The sequence below is a fragment of the Lipophrys pholis genome (genome assembly GCF_963383615.2).
Source record: "Lipophrys pholis genome assembly, chromosome: 6".
NCBI classification, from domain to species: Eukaryota; Metazoa; Chordata; class Actinopteri; order Blenniiformes; family Blenniidae; genus Lipophrys; species Lipophrys pholis.
The window spans coordinates 1,970,232-1,993,118 of record NC_137629.1 but is presented as its reverse complement, the minus strand read 5'-3'; the positions used below and the strand labels follow the sequence as shown (position 1 = coordinate 1,993,118).

The 22,887-nt window shown below is 42.3% G+C and overlaps 1 protein-coding gene across 1 annotated transcript in view; it reads right to left on the bottom strand.

Annotated features, from left to right (window-relative positions):
- fstl5 (follistatin-like 5) overlaps nucleotides 1–22,887 on the bottom strand; it is a 228,696-nt gene that overhangs the window by 161,760 nt on the left and 44,049 nt on the right. The window contains exon 3 of the mRNA XM_080465684.1: nucleotides 18,538–18,568. Coding sequence (XP_080321810.1) covers nucleotides 18,538–18,568 — 31 coding nt within the window. The remainder of the gene's footprint in view (nucleotides 1–18,537; nucleotides 18,569–22,887) is intronic.

The following is a 22,887-nucleotide window of genomic DNA, read 5'->3' as shown; positions in this document are numbered from 1 at the left end:
AGTTTTCATTCTAACAGATTAAACCATTTTTCAGACTTTACTTTAATAGGAAATTGTAATTAAAAGAAATATGTGAAGAATTAAATATTTATGATTTTAATAAATGCACATTTTTACATCTGAATTTAACAGCAATAAAGTTTTGCAATTATCACAAACACAAACTAAATTAAAAAACATCCAATGATCATGATTTTTTTTAACGGTCTTATAGTTTCCTCCAGAATTCGACTGATTGTACTCGTTGCCTGACGAAGTATGTGAGGACTGAGAGTCGGTGTCTCGGGTTTAAAAGTTGCTGGTTTATTCAGTTTTGACTCGTTTTAATTAAATGACAATACAATGAGAGACTAATTCTCCCCGTCGGACTGAAAGCAGCTTTCAAGCCTTTGTCTTGTGTTTGTTAGCAGAATGTAGAAAAGAATTAAAATTCTCAGTGACCAGTGGGTTCATGTTCGTATTTACAACTGTCACAAACAGCAAATAATATTAGCCAAAACTAATTAGCGGTATTTCTGTAACACGCCTGAACTCTGGGAGGAAAACAACGCTGTCTGAACTGAGTGGATTGTAGAACATTATAATTATAATTACATAATTACATTACATTATAATTCCAGCCACATGATTAACTGATCATATAACAACCAGTTTGGAAACCCAAGTTGAACTCCAGCAGGTTTTATGACGCGTCGGCGACTCAGCGGGATCTTCAGGCTGATCGAGGACGAACACAAATCAAACTGTTTAGAAAGTCTGTGACAGACGGTTCTACACAGAGAACACAGTGGAGAGGTCACGAGGTCATGCAAACACTCACTAATTCTGAATATTAAACTGGGCAAGTTTAGTTTTTCCTCAACTCAGTTCAGTAAAACTGATTTAGAAAGGTTGTTCTTGGCACGATCTTCATTAAAACCAAAGTGATTTGAATTGAATCATGCGTCAATGGATTGATCTAGGGGGGTCGGAATACAGAAACTGGTATAATCTGAGGGCCTGTCCACAAACGAGAACGCCGTTTCACGTAAAAGCACAGTTTTTGCATGATCATCCACACGGTGCAGCGTTTTATGAGCCCAAAAACTTTTTTCTTTTTTTTTTTTAACCCGGGTCCCATAGTGGGGAAATTCTAAAACGCCGGCTCGGCTTGAGGTGTGGATGGTCAAAGACGCACATCTGCGGAAAACGACAGTCTTCCCCACTAGGACAGAACCTAATAACCACAACAATGGCGGCGGACTCCATACTCCAGGTGGCGCTGCAGGAGCTACTGATACTAGCAGGAGGAGGAGCAGGAGCATAGACCTATATAACTCAGAGTTATATAGGTCTGTGAGCAGGAGTCAATTTCTATATTTCTATGTTCTCCGTGTTGCCGTATGCATTTTTGGTGTACGTGGTGAGTCATAGCGCCCCTAAAGGCCTGGCATGTGTACTACATGCCCCCGGGCATTGTGTTGAGCTGCGTTCATAATGACGTGTGGACAGAATTTTTAGTTTTTTAGAACACCGGGGAGAAAAAAGATGACGTATGGACAGGTCCTGAGTTGAACTAAAGAATTGAATTGGAAAAAAATGAATTGAAGACAGGATGCAAGGAAAAGCCGGTTGGTTATTGGATCAGTGTGAAGTGGGCGTGTCCCAGCAGACGGTTGCGCTCTCCTTTGCGTCACACTCAGCGTCCTTTGTGAAGCTGCTGCAGATGTCGCTGCAGAAGAAACCCCACAAAGCTGCATTTGCATTTCCATCAGATGCAGAATTAGAAAACACCCACGAGTAAGAATGAGTCATTTAAAATGTGACACTGCTTCACAAGACGGGGGGGGGGGGGGGGCACTGAATTTGCATGAGATGACTGAATGAGAAGAGCAAAAACACACAAAAAACTGAGGACATGCACTTTTCATTTCATGGGGACTTTATGAAAACATTGAAGAAAATCAATGTTTTCATGCTTTTATGTTGACAATATGTCAACAAACCACTGTCGGGTAAATTTCTTTTATATTCCATTTCTGAAGATCCATTTTTCGCATGTTACACCTCAGGTTTTCATACTGGATATGTTCTTTTTCCAATTATATTTCAGGAGTTTATGGACCAAATCCCTCACTAATGTGCACGTGTTCTTTTGTTTGGTCTCTGGTTAGTTCAGCTCGCAGAAAGGACTTTGATAAAGAAAGTGGACTCAGCACTCATGCGCCTCAGCAGACACCATTTTAACATTTATTCAGTATTGGCAAATGGCCACACGGACGTTCTCCCACTCACACTGTAATGGACGTAATGTGAAACACAGCCATGTGAAAACCACCACGTCCCAAAAAAATAAAAATATATATTCAAGTGCGGTAACGAGGCTAAAAGTAATGTGTTGCTTCCAGTTGTGTGTGTGTGTGTGTGTGTGTCCTGGCTCAGTGCACATATGAGAGAGTGTTTGAGGGCACCTGGCAGCCACTTGGCAACTTTCCGTTCTCTCTCTGTCTGTCTCTCTCTCTCTCTCTCTCTCTCTCTCTCTCTCTCTCTCTCTCTCTCTCTCTCTCTCTCTCAGGATGCAGCAGCCAGAGTGTTTCCACCAACAACCCCATTTATCAGAGATTGTCGACTAATTGTGAACGCCCCACGCTGCTCTACATTTCAGTCGGTGAACAGCTGAGAGCCGCTCAGTTTCTCTTTGAATGTCCCTCTTTTTTTTTTCATTTTGAATTGACTGCATGGATTGAATTCACAGGGAAATTAAGGAGCGTTTACATGACAGTTTCGAGTGAAAAGGCATCGATTTTGCATTTCTTATGTGTTTTGAGTTCACATGGCAACGAGTCAGCTATAAGCTCCAAACATTAACACTGGGAGAACATGGACATTTTCATGGACAGACCTCCAAGGTGGATTGTTATTATGGTGACTGTCAAAATAAAACTACTAAGTCCCAATAGAATTTAGACGGGGATTCATGACACCACGGAGGAAACATTGTTCTGATTGTCTCTACTGAGCATGTGCAGAGCTACTCGTTAGTACAGCTGTGATGACCAGGACGACGATCAGCGTTTCAGAGTTTTCCTCTGTTTCCATGACGACAAGTTTGGAGCATTTTCAAAAAGTTGTGTTTTCATCGTCTCCGAGCACTATTGTCATCGACACACCAGTTTTCTGTTTTTACTTGAAAACGTCATGTAAGGCTTTACTGAATTGAGAAAACGTGTAATAATGTTGTACAATTATGATATGAGTCACGATAAATACATATAAGTAGATGATGTTAAAGGAGTCATATTATACAGTTTTTCAACTCCTCCTCCTGGTCTGGTCGGTCCAGAAACCTTCAGTATTCTAAGTTTCTAGCTCCTCCTTGATTTTCCTCATTTGAATATTGGATCATAGGCGCTCCATTCAGAATCTGCTGGGTCTGTGTGAGCTGGACTGGCTCCGCCCACACATGCCTTTCTTGGGAAGAGGAGGAAGTACTTCCTCTCGTGGTGCCATGTGCCAGAGCAGAGCTGCCTAATTTTGGGAGGAGTCAGAGGGAGGGCCTACCTTGATTGGGATTGGCTAAACCCCCGATGACACTATATGGGGTTTGATTTCTGATTGGCTGGTTGGAGCAACACACTTTTTAAAACCTGAAACAAGCCAGGGAGAGAGAGGACAGACTGTCTTCACTTCTGGGACGTCAGTCCAGGTATGGGGACGATTAGGACTGCTGGAGAACCTTTAGAGAGAGAATTTAGCATCATATGAGCCTTTAATGTGGTGAATGCAGTGTTTAGATCTGTTGTCTCACAGTGAGATTTTCTCCGGTTAGAGTCTGTGTGGAGTTTGCATGTTACTCCTGTGTTTGTGTGTGTACCTGTCCATGGACTTTCTGTCTTTATGGTGCTTTAACACTTTATCATGAGGATCTAGACGCACAGAACTCTGAAGAATGGATGATTATTTTGCTTGCACTCAGCTCAACATTAGTTTTATTTTTGCCAGTATGACAGTTTCTCCAAAGTTCTGCCAGGTAACATGTGAGCCACATTTTTTTCGTTTGCTCGTCTCGCTGACTCTTAACACACTTTCGCTACATGCACTTTGTGAATTTCCATCGCAGGCGGGTATCAGAGGTAGAAGAGCTCCTCGTGATGGTTCACATACAGGATGACGACATGAAGAGTCCGAATGCATAGTGCTTGAAAAAACACTTCAAATCATCTTGTTATTCTTTTCTGTATATGTACAGTATATGTATGTAGAACTTATTGCTATATTTTCTAGTCATACTGTCTATCTAAATGTAATTTACAGTAAAAGAACAAAGATAAATATCCCAAAAGGATTTGTTTTCATCTGTTCTACCATTTTATTTATCTAAATGTTTCTTTTCTTTCTTTTTTCATATTTATATGTTTGAAATAAAGATTCATTCATTCATTCCTTCATATGGGTTTTGATGATTGTTTACTATCTGGTTGGCAGACCAAAAGTACTGTGGTATTTTATATATTCAAAAAGAGAGAAGAAATGAAGAAACAACACTTCCAACACATCGGCCAATATATTACTTTATTTCCTCCCTTTCCGAGCAGTATATCTACCATTTAGTCACAATAACTGTTGCACCAGGATTCATCCCTTCAGTCTGAGTAAACATCACAGTACGTGAGTATAATAATCATCTGTAGTTCAGTTTGAAAGTTTATGAGTAATTTCAAGGTAAATGGGGACAAATTGCACAGTATCGAGGACAAATTTACAACATTCCATGAAGATCAGAACAAGAACTTAATAAATGAGTTTCTGTGTTTTATGTGACTACTCTGTGTTCAATACTAAACAGTTTTGCCAGAGACTCTGCAGATTCAAGGTAACTGTGGAGTGTCTGTGATCGGGGGAAGATTAACAAATGAAATACGACTCAAAAGTGGAATATGAGACAGGAAATGGGCAGAGATGTTACTGGTTAATGACGAGCTATAATATACTCCGGAGTCTCATTTCCAAGCCACTTTCTGCTGCAGAGACACCGACATCATAAAAAGCTCAAGACATTTTACAAAGACGAACTCATTGACATTTAATGTAAAAACAAGCTGATTTAACGAGCCCGTTTTGAGCTTGTTTGTCTTCTTTTCAGCACTGAAACAAAAGTAATCGTCAATTGTTTTGATATTAAACATCTTGTTGGGGATGTTTCTTTCACCTCCACACTTCACACAGTCCTTAAACTCAATGTTTTCAAAAGTCACCAGAAATAAGATATGAACTGTTCAGTGACGACACTAAAGCGCACACAACTCTTGTTTGACACGAAACAGAGACAGCAAAGGAGTGTTTTATTGCTTCCATTATAAGACACATAAAAGATCATCTTAGATTTCAGCTCAAGAAAGAACAGAAGACAAATAAAATAGTTTTTTTTATTCTTAACTGCAGCCATAACCTCAACCCCCTGCGGAGAACACGACAGTACAACCAGACGAGACGCTGCTGTCACTCAAACACACTTTTTTATGTCGCTCTGCACTCAAACAGTGATGCTAACATGGAAATAAAAAAGCAGCTTTGTAAGATAATCACAAATCTGAATATGTTGCCGAGACTTTAGCTGTACACACCATTATCGAAGCTTCAGATACAGAAGCTGTCTGGCGTTCACTGTCAAGCTGGACAGAAACGGCGAAAAAACACCTGGTGAAATGTCTTCGTCTTCTACTCTGATGGCAGAAAATTTAACACAAGAACCTGCCGAACACGACGATATAACACATGTGGGGAAAAGTCCATAAAGCATGACCTTTTGACGAGAGAGAACAAAGCTATCATTTTTTTTGTTCCCGTGATTTCAAGCAACATTTATCAAACTGCGCCTCCTAGTGTCGACCTGAACCGGCTTCCTGAAAACTACAGCGAACACGGAGCCCCGGAGTGGTTATAGAGAAAAAAATGTATATAACGTGTTGGAAAGATATAATAAGTCGTTCCCTCAAGTTAATAACACGAGGGAACGAGATAATTTAATCCGCGATCGCAGAGCCGCGGCTCTCGAGAGTCCAGCAGAGCTCCTCCTGTCAGTCAGCTGCGTCTCATATAATTTAGAAGCAGTTTTTCATTGTGGTTTTTTTCAGGCATTTCATGGTGACATCATGGTAACTGTAATCGTAATCATTGTAACTAACGTCACGCCCTGGTCTTGTTTCGTGTTCTGACCGCAGACTGAGGCAAAGCAGCTGCTGCACAATGCAGTGTGAGGCAGCAGGGGGCGCTGCGCTATGAGACGCATCGTTAATATTTTCTACCCACAGAACTTCTTTATAATGAAGCCAGACCTTTGGTTCATCAGTAACTACTGAACAAACTACGTACTACTGTAAATGAAAACTTGGAGTATTTAGCCATAAAATGAGCCTTTTAATGGCTTCATGTGAAAGAGAACTTTAATCAGTGTGTTTACGTAGGTTGTCATGGAAACGGCTGTAGAGCAGCGTTCTATCATTCTACACCTCCATTCCTCCATGTTGAAGCTTTTGATTCAGACACGTCCAGAAATAAAGTGAAAGGAGCAGAAAGTCACTATGAAATGCTGAAATGTTGGAAAATAAGACCCAAGATCATTCATGTTATTATTATTATTATTATTATTATTATTATTATTATTATTTTTCTCTATGGCCACTCCGGGGCTAAAACAAGATGGAAGTAAAAAAAACAGCAATAGAGGTACGAGGAGACTCAATGTTTTCATCCGAGGTTCAGGTCAGACTAGATGGAGCGACCCGGACCAAACCACTGTTACAGTCCGTCTCCTGGTTCCTCTATGAGCGCTGTCAGTGCTAAATTGGTGAAATCAGTGACGTACCACGTTCTGGAGTGACGCAATGACATGGCTCTCACTGGCTCCGTTAACGGTGGAAAGAGAACCGGTTCTCTGGCGGTGCTCATTTAAGAACTGAACTAGAACCTGGTTCTTGTTGGTGGAAAAGCCCTATCACCTACGACCTGAAAACTTTCAGAGTGACTTAATACCTGAACCTCTGAGGTCTGTCGGCAATATATATGTCAGGAGCAGAAGTTTCTATCTTTTATCCTTCATGTTTGTGTTTGGTTTGTGATCGCCATGTCTGCACACGTGTTTTGTAGAAAAAGGGACAAACTAAAGCGATGTGAGGAGATGCTCTTCCACTCGTTGTTGTTGTAATGAAACCACACACACATGCAGGAGAGAACAATACGGTACAAATATTAACAGTGGGAGAACACAGACACTCAAAATGAAACACAAGTTCAGTTCAGCTCTCTGTGTATTCAGTTTCATGTTTTGAGATTTGCACATTTTCAATTGAAAAGGCATTTGTTTTTTTTGTTTTTTTTCCATCTTTGGTTGTGACACAATTGTCACCTTGAACTGTAGGATAAGAGTCCCTTCAAAAGACGGTCTGCTGTGCAGCAGAATTACAAACAACTGTTTGTTTTCGTGTGATTTTGCAGAAGCCGCAGAGCCGCAGGTCACACACTCTCTTTTCTGCGGGGAATCCACGCAGCAGAACAAGTCTCACTCTTGTTAAACAACAGCTGATTCATGTCACATTGTAGAAGTTTGTATTGCGAATGAGCTGAGTCGACGTCTTTCAGGCGATTTCATGATTGCACGCGGCTACGCTCCTGCTGCTCCCATAAAAGATAAAAAAAATGAAAAATGTGCATTGAACCTAATCTGAGCTAAAAGCAAGGCCAACCTTCAGGATAATGTTCCTTTTTCTGTGATTACTGGGGTGACCTTCGCATAGGAAAAGAAGCGCCGCTATTGCCAAGCCATCATCATTATCCACTGGAAGAAGCAGAGTTCATGCAGATCACTGAGAATTATTGATGAATCTCAATTAGATCCGTCTCACTCCATTTAATACTACACATTCAGGAAACGGTTTGCCAAAAAATATTGATGGGTATCAACAACTTGGGAGTCGTTTCTACGTTGGAGACGAGTGTTGATGGTAATACTGTTGATCTTGTTAAGTGTGCTGAGCATTATGCTTCCTTTGGCAGTACTGACGATCACCCTGACACCCATCACTCTCCTCTCTCACACCATTACTTCCCTATAATGTTGTTTTAATGCTCATTAGGCTATTTGAAGACCTTAAAACAAATGGCATGCCATTACAGTAACTATGATAAGGCTCATAGATGTTATCCATATGATAGCAGCCGAGGCATGAACACGAGTCAAAAGCAGTCATGAGGAAACTGTGATTCAAGAAGCAATCGGGATTTTTTAAAAAACAAAAAGAAAGCACATCACAGAGAGAATGATGCTTTTCGAGACACAAGAGTAAATAATCGACACCAGAAGTGATAAAAGGACCGGACATGAAGCTCATTTGATTTTGAAAGATATTTAAAAATCTGCCATTCATTTCCAGTGAACCACAAAGATTTACTCCTCCGCTGCTGAAAACTCAGTTTTGACTTCAAACCCGAGAGCATCGTCAGTCGGCTGCACCATTAAAAGCGTCAATCCAGGGGAGGGAGCAGCAGAGCAGCTCGGTTTAATCTCCATTTAAAGAAACACTCCTACATGAGGATGAAACACTTTCCTATTGGAAGAAGCTCAGAAGAAAATTCAATCTGCATCCTAGGAAATTAGGATTCACGCAGTCCTGCTGAGAAAACATCTAATTACATTCCGTCTACACCTGGAAGAGCAGGTGGCTTTAATTAAACGACAGGTACAATGAGACATCACTGAGGCTGACGGTAAACTATAGGCTAACAAATCAGGTCAGTGTATTGATCTCCGTACAGGATTCAGCTCAGGGAGGCTCAATCCTCTCAAGTTTCTGTTCAGTTTAGACTTTAAAATATGTATGTTTTATCTAAAAACAAAAGAAAAATGTTCGGTTTTCATTTAGTTTTTTCTTTGTGAAGAAAGACTAATAAAATAGACGTTTGTTTTTAAAATACAGATGATGAATCCTCTAACTTACACATGTATGCTATAGCTACTTCTTGTGTACATTGATCGAGTAAGTGCTACATAAAATGTATAAAATGTGAAGTTGCATTATTAAGATACTGAGATTTATTCATGAAACCGATGTGACCTTTCGTTCACATCTTTTACATATTGATCAATATGAATATGTGTTCAATATTCTCACATCATCAATATCATGATGCCGCTGCATTTCATCTTTACACCAGAGTTTTTCCAGAGGCAATTAATCTGCTTACTGCTCTTTAAATATCATTGGAAATCAGTCATTCTGCCTTTTACAACGTGAATCGTGCAACTCTCCTTATTTTCCACCGTGGCAGTTTAACTCAGCACTTCCAGTCCTGAAGGTGAGAGTTTTCAATGTGTTCCTCGTCCAACACACAGACATCTAAAGAACATCAGGACGGTTTAAAGAGAAGCTTCTGATCCGTCCACGCATCAGCCAGCATGTTGGAACAGAAACAAGCCTTTTATTTGTTTCAGTAATGAGAAGACCTGGACCACAAAACATGCAGCAGCTTTGCAGTCTTACTTTGTCGGGATCAGAGAAACAATATGAGAGTGAGAAGAGCCCTTTCATTGGGTTCAGTGGGACTTCACTACTAGGACCTCCACACTGGGACCTCCACACTGGGACCTCCACACCGGGACCTCCACACTGGGACCTCCTCACCGGGACCTCCTCACCGCCACACTGGGTCCTCCTCACTAGGACCTCCACACTGAGACCTCAACACTAGGACCTCAACACTAGGACCTCAACACTGGGACCTCCACACTAGGACCTCCACACTGGGATCTCCACACTGGGATCTCCACACTAGGACCTCCACACTGGGACCTCCACACTGGGACCTCCACACCTCCACACTGGGACCGCCGCACTGGGACCTTCACACCTCCACACTAGGATCTCCACACTAGGACCTCCACACTAGGACCTCCACACTGAGACCTCCACACTGAGACCTCCACACTGGGACCTCCACACTAGGACCTCCACACTAGGACCTCCACACTGGAACCTCCACACTGGGACCTCCACACTGAGACCTCATCACCTCCACACTAGGACCTCCACACTGGGATCTCCACACTGGGTCCTCCACACTAGGACCTCCACACTGGGATCTCCACACTAGAACCTCCACAAGGACCTCCACACTGGGACCTTCAAACCTCCACACTAGGATCTCCACACTAGGACCTCCACACTAGGACCTCCACACCTCCACAGTGGGACCGCCACAGTGGGACCTCCACACCTCCACACTAGGACCTCCACACTAGGACCTCCACACCTCCACAGTGGGACTGCCACAGTGGGACCTCCACACCTCCACACTAGGACCTCCACACTAGGACCTCCACACTTCCACAGTGGGACCTCCACAGTGGGACCTCCACAGTGGGACCTCCACAGTGGGACCTCCACACCTCCACACTAGGATCTCCACACTAGGACCTCCACACTAGGACCTCCACACCTCCACAGTGGGACCGCCACAGTGGGACCTCCACACCTCCACACTAGGATCTACACACTAGGACCTTCACACTGGGACAGCAGGACTTGTGACACCGAGGCATTGGCGGAGCGCTGACATAGCTAGGAAAAAAATTCAATGTGACCTTAGCAGCAGTGCTGGCCGGTCAAAAAACGGAAGGCCCTGATCAGATTTAGAACACTGTTGGAATCCTCCTACTTCGACAAGAGTCAGTGAGGAAGAAGAGCAGCAGACAAAATGATCAATCACAGGACAAACGCTGTATGGTTAGAAAAACACAGAAAGATAAACACGTAAAACAAAAAGCACTACCAACATGTGGGGATGATGGTAGTGCTCTTTGTTTAAGACCATCAGACGCTCCAATCGGCCAAACCACCACGAAAACGATAAAATTTCAAAGAAAATATTGTTTTTTCAAACAGATTTCTTCAGAATTTTGGACACGACACTGAGAATCAAGCTGAGATCTTGTGATGCTGCCATGAAAGCTTTAGTTACCAGGTTATTATCAAACTAGCCTCAGAGCCACGCTGTCTGTAAAAACTCCCAGAATGCAACAGCGACAGGAAAAGTCTTCTGGACCTTTGATGGATTTTACACCAGAATGTTTCCATTAAAATTGGCTTCATCTTGAGATTGTCGAAGGTTTCTGTCGTCGTTTTGCTGTTGTTTGATAAAGTATTGACATTTTCATGGCAACTTGACCTCATCCATGTTTTTTTCATCAATGTTGGATTCATGCTTTAACACAAAATGATCAACTGTATCACAGAATACTAGTACCGATTTCTTTTCTTATTATTGTTTTTCTTAAAGTCGTGGGTGCAAAGATTGAACCTGCATTGTCGATCTGCATTTATAAGTCTTTCTCATCATCATTGCGTCGATTGTTACTAATTTTCTCGACAATGATTCATTTCTTACAGCTTGCACTCAAGAATTTGGACACCAAACAAATCCGAGCAGTAATTCAACACTAAGCGTGAAAGCTTGCAATGCAAACGCAGTGTAATGCTGTCTGAAACCATCATGAAAGGTATAGCCGGCTTTTCCCCCAGAGGACCGGAGGAGGTGGCAGAGTTGTACCGTACAGTATTTAGGCCAGACGCTGCTGTCCTTTTATGGCTTAGTGGGTCAAGGAGCATAAGTGGCCTGTACAGCTAGACAGAAAAGTCCTGCAGGGATTCAAAGAGCAAATCCTATAGGCCCTTTTTTTTTTTTTTTTTGTAAACTCGGCCACTCATCTAAGCCCGACAGCCGTACTCACAAGCAGATGGTGCAGTGCAGTCGGTCCCTTAGCCTCTCTTTAAAAGCCACTTCCTTCCCCGCACAGGCAGACTGTGCACTCTGAATCTGCCATAACTTAATTAAGACTTACTGTATGAAAGCCATTACAAATTAAATTGTGGCAAAACAGTGAGGCTGGATGGAACAACGGGGACTCTTCCAGTAATTCCGTCTGAGGAAAGTGCGGCGCGGCGCAACGTTTCGTCGAGGCGACTTATTAAAAGTGTAGCCCAGTCCCAAGGGGAGCTGTGTAATTTTAGAATTAATATACAATTTAGAGCTTGGTTGTTTGCAGCTTGTGAATTATTCAAATGTATTTGTGCTATGGGCCTGGGTCTAGCGGGGGCGAGGAGGCGGCTGTGCATACAAATTGAAATATTATGTCAGTATATGAAAGGATGGGAGAAGGCGCTGATCAGGCCAACTTAAACATTTGTACCAGCGAACAAAAACAAGACGTTTGCTCATGTGCAGAGTTTAGACCTGGAAGGTTGTGATCCACTAACGAGGAGAGTCCAGAACAATCAGCCATTATTCAAGAGAGGAAATTCTTCTTGCATTTTACTTTGTTACTAACTGAGACTACTCATGCCAACTAGGGAGGCATCGGCACCACTTTTAAAATTTACAGTACAAATCTGAGTACCACCCTTTAGCCACTCACCGATACCGAGTAACATGGTTTTTGGCAGAAGTTGGTGTTTTGGGTGTTTTGGGCGGCGGTGGCGGGGTGGTGGTGGGGGTGGGGGCGGTGGTGGGGGTTGGGGTTGGGGGTTGCTTCTTAAGAGTAATATATTTACTTTTCTCATTTCACTTTCTTATTGGAAGTGAAAATTCCTCCTCTCTGCTACAGCATTTGAACGCATGAGGATGAGTCAGAGCATTACGAACCAATCAGAGGCCGCCTTTCTAAAGGTATAGACCACATGGTATTAATTGACCAATCATGTTGCTCCTTACTGAGCGTAATACAAAACCAGAAGTCAGTTGTGCGTTGTCCAAACGAGCCAATAATTCTCTCTATTTCGGAGAAAAAATACGAATTTGGGCAAAATTAGACAGTGAGAAGTAGTGATGGACATTATACACATATATTAGACGCTTTGAGAAACACGTCCGCTACTTTTTCAGGCCGACTTTTCCGAAAATTGACCGTCCAAATGATGGCTGGACGGCTCGCTGCCTAAAACCATGATGAGTATTTAATAAAGGCTTAATTCATACTCTATATGAGAAACTGGACAAGTCACTGAAACCCCTTGAAGAGAAGCTCCTCAAAAAGGTAAAGTTAAATTCAATCTTCATTTAATCGAATAAGTTCATTCAACAATTACACTTGTATTTCTCAGTATTTAGTCACTGTATTTAAGGTAAATGTGATTTATCGTAACTGTAATTCAGTAAAGTGATGCAGTTAGGCTTTGTTTGTTGTGACCCAACAGCCTCAGCTGCTCACAGAGCGTGTCTTCGCATTTACACTCAGTGAAACAGACTACAGCACAATCTGAACCCTAAACTGAGGACCGTGTTTAGGAACAGTCTTTATTTCATCCAAAATAGCAGAACATAGCCGGTATTAGAAATAACAAGGGCTTCTTGCGTCGCCAGCAATATTCTTAAAGCACCGCTGCATCTGATTGGTTCACCAGACCAGCACAAATCATCCCATTTAACAGCTCTGCCACCGGTGACATTTCTCTTACATGTAATGAGGACAGTGAGATTATCTCTAAATGTTCCATCAGGTTTTTCATATGGCCGAATCGGGACATTTATTTACTAAAATTGCATTTCTGTGGCAGTCCGAGGTCTGGCTGCAGGCGGCATAACAAGCTCCGCTGGTGTGGCACATGCCCGTCCTGGGACTCCAATTACTGAGCATCTCGGAGAATAGCTGACATCCGTCTGTCTTTGTCTCCTCAACGTTCAGTTAAATTTAATTGGCCACTGCATTTCCTCATTTTAAACCAAAAATGGAGGAAATCTGATTCATTATTTTGTCTCTAGAAATCTCCTTGGCGATGTGTGGTAGAAATTCAAGTTGCATTTGTTTTGAATGTGTGGGATGAGCAGCACGGCCGAGTAAATGGGTTTTGTCTTCGGCACTAAAACTGATGATTTTAGCAGTTTTGTAAGTTTATTCTGTGCTACAATATGTGATCCGGAATGTAGAAACGGGTAGTTTGGCGACACAATGTCCACTGAAAAAGTGACCACCACCGTGAACTACTTCAATATGTAACATTAACAGTGTTTTTCTTTAAGTCAGGTCAAACTTATGGCGCTTTTCCACTAGTTCCAACTGGACTTGATCCGACTTCGATGTTTTTCCACTACGTGTTAGTACCTGCTACCAGGTACTTTCCTGGTTCCTCCTTGGCCGAGGTTCCCAGCGAGCTGAAGCCAGTAGAAAACGTGACGCCGGCAGACTGCAGCCGCTGATTAGCCGACGCGTCAAAGATGAGTAAGAAGGCAGCTTGCTGCCAGGCCATTTTTTAAAACCCGATCACAACCAGAACGCTCACAAACAGAGATGAAGCTCAGAAATCAACCAGTGGAGCAGCGAAGAGCTGCAGGCGTTTCAGGAGCTCGACGGAGCAACACGCTACGAGGATCAGGATGTTTCTGAGCCACGGATACCACCTGTGTTTCGGATTATCCGGTTTCCCTGTTAACTGCTGACCGGCTTCCTCAAGTGTCCCGTGCCCCAGCAGATGTTGAATAAAATCCTGACCAAAATCTGTAGCTGTCTTGGTGAACGCCGTTTAAACTTTAATGAAACGTGGTTAAAGTATTGGAGCGTTTGTTTGTCTTTTTTTAACATCAGCTGCTCGTGGCAAAAGTCACCAGTTAACAGGGGTCCCAGTTAAACCAAAACACCGGACTGTGAAGCTTGTCCTTATATGATCGTCACAATGCACGTTTTGTAATTATTAATAAATATATAAAAATACAATTTAACTCATTATTTGAGCTGATATCCAATGCATGTTCACTCCACATCAGGAGATACAGATTCTATCGGCAGTGATTTCTTAGGCACAACCGGGAAAAGATCCAATGATGCCAAAAACGCTGCGGTCGTACCACTGTAATGGAAAACGAATGAAACCGAGGCAAATAGAGGCAAGACAAGGCAAGTCGGGAAAAGCGCCATTATTTTAATCAAGGCTCAGCTCAACCTGGCACAAGTTTACTCCATAACCTTTTCAAGTGAAAACAGAAAACTTCAGTAGCGTTTCTGGTCTGTTTACACGTTACGTTGCTCAGACCCACTGAAAACACAACCTTTGGAAAACGGCACCCAAGGTGGAACTTTCTAAAAACGCTCCGTCTGCGTGGAAATGGGGGAAAACGTTTCTGAAACGCTGCTTACTGTCATGTGCAAGAATCGGTTTGATGTACATTTACATCTTCGTCTGGATCACATGTGGAGAACTTCTTTTGTTTTTTATTTTTTTACAAACCCAGTGAGTGGACCAACGCAAAGAAGAAAGACATTTTAAAGGTGATTCAACGATTACAGCGCTTGCATAAGTGGTTTTATTAAATAAAAAGAGCACCCACTAGTGGCCCTACAGGAAAACAACATTGTTTTCAGTTGTTTCTGTGTAAACGGATCGTTTTCAAAACCGCTAATGTGACATTTTTCTGAAACAACATTGAGGCTAATAGCAGAGGGGACCTGCGATTCAAAAATGAGTGGAGGAGAAATAATCTACCTGCAATCCACATATTAAACCCAACAAACACTTGGAACGGCTCAGGCTTCAGAATGAGACGAGTTGAGCAACAAGAACCAGGACGTAGATCTCTCCATATCGTTCCTTCACATACTTCTGAGGTCTGTGGGAGATTGTTTGTTACATGAATGAAAAGTACAATCAGCTGTTTGTTTGTGGCATTGCTTGATTAAAAAAAATTCAAGAACTGATCCACCAAACATGAACTTTCCTTCGTTTAGTCAGAATGTAGGTAAGTACTTTCCATTCAGTTCACAAACAGAGTTGGAGCGGCGGTGAAACAGGGGGGCAGGAAGTCTATTACAGAGAGAGGAACGATTGAGTGAGCACATATCTGTTTGAATGTACAGAGAGTACATCCTCATGGTGTATAACTATTTCTAATTCTGTGGTTCTTTAAAGAAACCTCTTATATACTGTATCTTCAAGACTGTGGCTGCTGGTTTCACTTCAGGCTGTGGACATGGAGAAATCTGAGAGCTAATCAATGTATGTAGTTTAAGACGCAGAACAAATCCCCACCTATTCTCTGCCAGGAATTCTCCTACATGTTTTTTTTTTTAGAGGTATTAACTGAATCACTGCACACACTTAAGCTGTTTTCACGTCGCCTCTCATTGAGCTTTCCTGGATGTCCACTGAAGAAGTGGCTCGTGATGTTGCTTATAAACTTGGGAGTTTTAATGCTAAATTGATCTCGGTTGCGCAATAAGGAGAAGCCTCCCATGTACGTGTTGACGCTTGAATTATTTATGATTTTCGCTCCACAGTTCGCCTGCCTTCTCGTTAACGGGGCTGGAAATGAGTTTGCTGAAAACTGGCCAAAGTGAGAGCCCCCCTCTCGGCTTACGGAACACAGAGCATTAAAGTGAATCACAGCAGACAGCTGGGGCCGCCCTTTATGGTAATGCACCCTCTACAATTACTGCTTCGACCTTCGCCTGCGAAGAAAAATGGGGAGACGTCCACTTAGCGGCCCTTTCAAACACTTAGTGGCAGACATGTTGGGCAGCGGGAGAACCTTTCGCCTGACATTGACTCTTGTTTAGAGGAGACACAGACGATATTAGAGAGGTGACAGGGTGACAGATGAGATGCATCTGTCAACCTACAGAGAACAACTGGGCCTGAACACATCCAGCAAGAGCAGGAACAGGCTGAAGGAACAGAATGAAGGAACATGCTGAAGGAACAGGCTGCAGGAACAGGCTGCAGGAACAGAATGAAGGAACAGGCTGCAGGAACAGGCTGCAGGAACAGGCTGAAGGAACAGGCTGCAGGAACAGAATGAAGGAACAGGCTGCAGGAACAGGCTGCAGGAACAGGCTGAAGGAACAGGCTGCAGGACCAGAATGAAGGAACAGGCTGAAGGAACAGACTGAAGGAACAGGGTGCAGGAACAGGCTGAAGGAACAGGCTGAAGGAACAGACTGAAGGAACAGGCCACGGGAAGGAATCTGTGTCCACCAGAACTACAGCCATGTTCCCGATGATGTTCTAACAAATCAAAACTCATGATTTATTGCCCCTCAGATTGATGTTACATGACAGTTTAATCTTTAATTGTGTCTGTGTGAACTGTGTTTATGATCAATTAAATTCTATAGAAAATATTCATGAAATTGAAATGAATTCCAAACTTATATATTTATCTTGTGTGTATAGGTTAACAGATAGCAGAGAGTTTCCTCCTTTAAGCCTGGATCTGCAGGTTTCTCCCTGTTAAAAGGTGTTTTTTTTTTCTTTCCAACATCTCCTCTACTTGCTCAAGTGGAATTGTTGGGTTTTTTCTCTGTAAAAGTGCCTTTAAATGTCTGTGACGTATTTGACTCTATAGAAATTATATTAAATAATATTTTGATCTGTACCAAACGATGACCAAAATTATTCCATATATGTTACCTTCCGTTCTCTTCCTGTAAAACAGTTTTACCAGTCGCATTTGTAGTTTTTCTTATTTTCTGTTGTAACTGTTTCATATAATTTGGATATACACTTTTTATTTTGAGGAACATTTGCTGGAATATAGTAAATACACTTGAATATACAATTAATTAGCCTAATGCTGGGATTTTTTAAGGTTTTGGACCGCTGACTGCAGTTTTACATTGTTTCTGAGCGTCTTATTGATGCAATCGATAGTTAGTGGACCTCTAATAGTGGGAACTACTCATTCTTTAATTACATCTGAAATCATACATTTGTCCACAAATGTTGTCGGGATATTGATTATTTCTTTTTTTTTCACTCTGCAGGTTGACTAATTCCACACCATGATGATACGCCACCACCATCCCCTGTATACGTCCTCTGGAGGAGAATCACATTCAGCTGACATTGTATGGAACAGAAAACCTCAATCTGATGTCAATCAAAACATATTTCCTGCAGGTAACACAAGCCGATCCAGAAAGAGGCAGAATATCCTTCCAAGCTTCATGTAAAAACATGAAAACCATGTTGTGATGCTTCAAGGTTTCCCCACATCTGTATAAGCTGCTCATGACTCATGTATGGAACAACTCAGCACTGCAGCATGCGAGACTCTCCCACTTCTACAAAGTGTGTTGTTGGCCCACGTGCATCTGTGATCGGAGAGGCGCCGCATGCCTCTTTCATCCGCCTGCAGAGGTTAAAAATAGAAAAAGGCCACCGGGCAGATTATCTGGGCCTGAATGTGATGGTCCGGCTGTGTCAAGCTGCGATTACCAGGTGAGCGCTCTCTGTCCAGCAACACAAACTAGTTAAAAGGGGAAAGATAGAGTGCGGTGCTCCTTATGGCTTTCTTAGTGTGGAGCTTTGTGTTGAAGTGTTCTTGGTCTGTTATGTTTTCTATAAAAAATGTCATTCTTATCCGTTTACACCATAGGCCGTCCAAAACATCCTCCAGCAGAGAGGCGGAGCTCATGCTGTGGTTTGTGTTCGCCAGCAACCTGGAAGCCAACCTGGTGAATGTACAGTACAGATTCCTGCACCGCCAGTCGACGGCAAGGCCGAGGAAGTGAAAACTTACCTTTTATTCTCAAGCTCTGTGGGATCCCGTCCTGCAGGAACAGAGAAAAGAGAAGCATTTAGATGACAGAATCAGAAATGTTAAAGAAACATATTATTTGAAAACATTTAATCAACATGCATCATAGACAATACATTCTTTTGATCAGTGATTTAATGATCATAATTTATCATCATCATCGATGATGATGATGATGATGATGATGATGATGATGATGATGATGATGATGATGATGCATCTTCAATTCCACTTTTCATTTCTAATATCTCAAAGTGCAAAGTACAAAACCGATTTAACTCAGCTTAAAGCGAGGCGATAGCGGCGAGCGACAGAGAGAAAGTTGGTGTTCAGGGTTTTTGGGAATTTTCATTTTTATGAACACATTTTTTAAATAGAGGGTAAAACAATAAGCTAGCTTTTAGAAATGTTAATTTTAGAAGACAACTCATTGTGAATTATTCTCATTATGACAAAACGACATAAGCTTCAGTGTAGAACCATCGCTGTTGCAGTTTTAACCGTTGCAGATTATGTGTGATGTTAATGAAAGCATCAAACCAGCACATAAAGAGTTTAGTCTTTTATTGACGGCGGATCATCAGCCAGTGAAAAGGCTATTTTTTCAACTCACCACCCAGTCTGGGAGGATTTCTAACATGATGCTGTCTGAAAGGTGACGTACAGGAAATACATTTAAAGCGACCTTCTCTATGCTTATAGTTTGTGCTTGATTGACATTATACTTATCATGACATGTCATTATTATGTCATTTACTCCGTTTCTGCCTGATTTCAGTCATTGTGTTTCATTTAAAATGCTGCTGCATTCCTATTAAGATTTCTCGTTCTTTACTCAGGGTTTTTTGACTTCATGAAGGAAAGACACTTCTGTTGTGCCTCTTTTTCATCTCTTCAGAATTTGTTTAAATCTTTGAGGTTCTTTCTATCATCATTTAAAATGTCTCTTTTATCCAAATGTTGTCACTCTCTTTGCAATGAAGGGTCTCTACTGTATAAACCAGGTCACATTCCTGCTCACATCAAACCAACATCTACATAAAAACAATGATGGTTCCATCCATCTTCTCCCTCTTATCCATTTCCGGGTCGCGGGGGTGTCAGTCTGAGCACCGTCACCAGATCACATCGCACCAATTAAGAACGTTCCTGCAGGTGGTGAGCCCACAGGAAGGTGGCGCCCGGCGAGGGACATGAACCCTCTACCCTGAGATTGTGAGTCTCGTGCTCTACCAACTGAGCTAGCCGGGGCTACTGGGTCCACTGAAAACTAAATCACAGTGTGGAGACGTGTAAGAGGAGCACATACCTACAATCCTCCTGGTAGCTCCACTTCAAAATCAACATTGTGATCACAGTTGTGGAAAACACTGCTATCAGGACTACTATTGTTAATATCTGCTCTCTAAAAAAACACGAATGAAGAGCTATGAATATTGCATTTCTCCACAGTGAAATCTGCAGATAGTGAAATCTCTTTCTCTTTCCACCAACTGGAGCTGGGTGGTGTTATGCCAACGATGCATTATGCAACAGGTCTACAGTCAATAATGAACAGCAGTCCATGACTGCTGACTGAAAATAGCAGCTTACCCAATGCCTTCATGTGCACAGCCAAGATCAACACTGGAGAATTTTCCCCTAGCATTTGTTCAACATATGTATTTGATCATTTATTAGGTGACGCAGGGTATTGAAACAAAGCTATGTGCTGTCGGAGAGATGTTGCTTTTATTTTGAGTGAACATATTAGTCAGAACTTTGGTTTTTATATATATATATGGTTTTTTTTTTTCATGTAGATTTTACTGAATCAGTTTATATTCAATCTAGCAGGTTCAAATCCTGACCGATAACACTCCTTTCCTCCTGAGCTGACATTAAATCCAGCTTCCAGTGCACTGCAGCTGAAAACTGACAAGAAAATAGCTCCATGCCAATAACAGTGACGCCGGCCTTTAGGTTAGGCATCGCTTATAAAAACACCGTGTTAGAACCTCAATGTGTACAATCTGAGTAACACTGTGAACAAACACGGTGGCAGCTGTGGATTTACCTCCTGCAGGTTATATCATCCTAATAGGCAATAAGTTATCTGTGCAATTGGTTCATATATAAGAACGGTTTCTGGAGCGGTGCGGTACGGCAGTGGTTGGTACAGTCGCCTCACACCATGACGCTTCCACACTCTGAACTGTCCAATCAGACTTGTCCACCTTGGCCTGGGTGGCTTCTTCACTTTCTCACGCCATCTGAAGACGTGCTTGTTGGATTGATCAGCGAATCAAGAGATCGAAGCTGTGAGTGTGTGACTGTCTGACTGTGATGGATTGGAAACCTTCAGGTGTGCCTCACCTTCCACCCTGAGATCAGACCAGACAGGCTCAAACATCTCACATGTTGATAGATATGCTGATAATCAAACAAGGGACTCACCGAAACCACTTCTTTAAAGTATGAGTACTAACCTTTAGCTACTTGCTGATACCGAGTACCAATATGAAAACTTATTAAAAGCCATAAAGCCAAATTAATTTTCTATGTGCAAATGATATGCAAAAGCTATTCGTCACCACAAACCACCTTCAACAGCCTTGCAGGCACTGCACTAATCGTACAGTGTATGTTTAGCATGTAGCATCGCTGGTGTGTGAGCCCTTAAACTCTTTAGCATGTAGCATTTAGCACGGCTCGGTGCTACTGGATCCACTGAGCAGTTAATCTACTGAGCGACATCAGGCTAACTGCTGCTGATTAAGTTCCTGCTGTTGTACGAACTATCTTCCTCCTCCTCTTGAGATTTCGTCAGAACATAATTTACAGACCGTCTTACTTTTGTCTGTCTCGTTAATATTAAAGTATCTCCAGATGGCGGACCTGCAGGTTGTATCAGGGATCTTTGTATGAGTACTACCTCTAGACTCAATACTCAGTGCATCCCTAAATCAAAGTTCATCAAGGCTAGACTAACCTAGAACAATATATACTAGAATCAGAAGTTGTCAAGATGAAGCACAAAGTTAAACATTGAAAACAAAACGGGACCAATGGTTGTTGAGATCCAGTTTGACCAACCACTGACATGTTAAAGATAAATCTCATTGTCTCGTGGAGGACAGAAGATTAAAAAAAACAACCTTAATTGCTCGGCTGTTTCACACAACACATGTGACGAGTTAACCCAGTGAGCACAAATCACAGAAAACACCTGTGGCTCTCTGACATTCTTTGTCTTCCCCCATCACCACCCTCAATGGGAGCTGACATTTAGAGTTGCTCCACAGGTAGGGAAGATATCAAATTGTCTATTTGCATACGGCAGACAGCGTTCACACTTCATTTGTTTGAAGAGAGCGATTTCTCCCCTGAGGGCGGCTGGCAGGCCTGTTTCTTCTGCCCCGAGACTCTGGGGACGCTGAAGCACCCAGCTGTACAACTCCTGCTTCATCTGCCCCTGTCACAGCTAGCTGGCTGACCGCCCACATCCATCTCTCTTCTTCTTCCTCCTGCTCCTCCTCCTCCTCGCTCTCTCCTGCTTCACATCTCCCAGACCTCGCTCGTCCACACCACCGACTCCCGAGTACACTTCAACTTGTAACACAGAACTGCAGATTGCAGTGTGACAAGCAAGTGGAGTACAGAATCTTCCGCCTCGTTTGCAAAGCTGTTTCTTGCCTATTGAGCCTTTTTCAGACCAGTGATGAAACGTGTCAAAACAAACTGGCATCTTAGTTCATTTTAACGTGAACTGCGGGTTTTACAAACGTTCATCTGCTGATGCAGAAGCTTCAGGACATAAAACACTCTGCATCTGTCAGGGTCGAGGTAAGGTCATCCAACAGTGGTGCAAAGCAAAAACAGATGCACGGAAATGCATATATTCCCAGAGTACTTCACACCTCATCCATTTAAAAAAAAAAAGAGAAAGAAAAGGAGACTCAATATGCTGACAAGCTCTCTTTTTTCCGATGTATGCTTTTTTGTTGTTGTCTTAAACCTATACATCACTGGAGGGTTGCACACAGCAGTGCCAACACACTGCTGACCATAAAACAAAAGGCAAAGGAAAAGCTCCCCTGGTGGCAGGTTGCAAAACAGCTCCTAACTGAAGCTGCGTCTCTGTTAGTGACTGAGAAATGAGCCTAACCAGCACATGAAGCTACATCTGTAGTGTTTTAATTATTCCTAATAAACCATCTTATAAGTTTTGGTCATTTTGGAGTTGAAAACTACACTTAACTATCGGTAATCCTGCAGGAGAATTAGGGCCACCTGTCTGTTATCTGACCAGTGATTGTGTTTTGATTATGTTAAGACGTGTTTGGCTGGTAG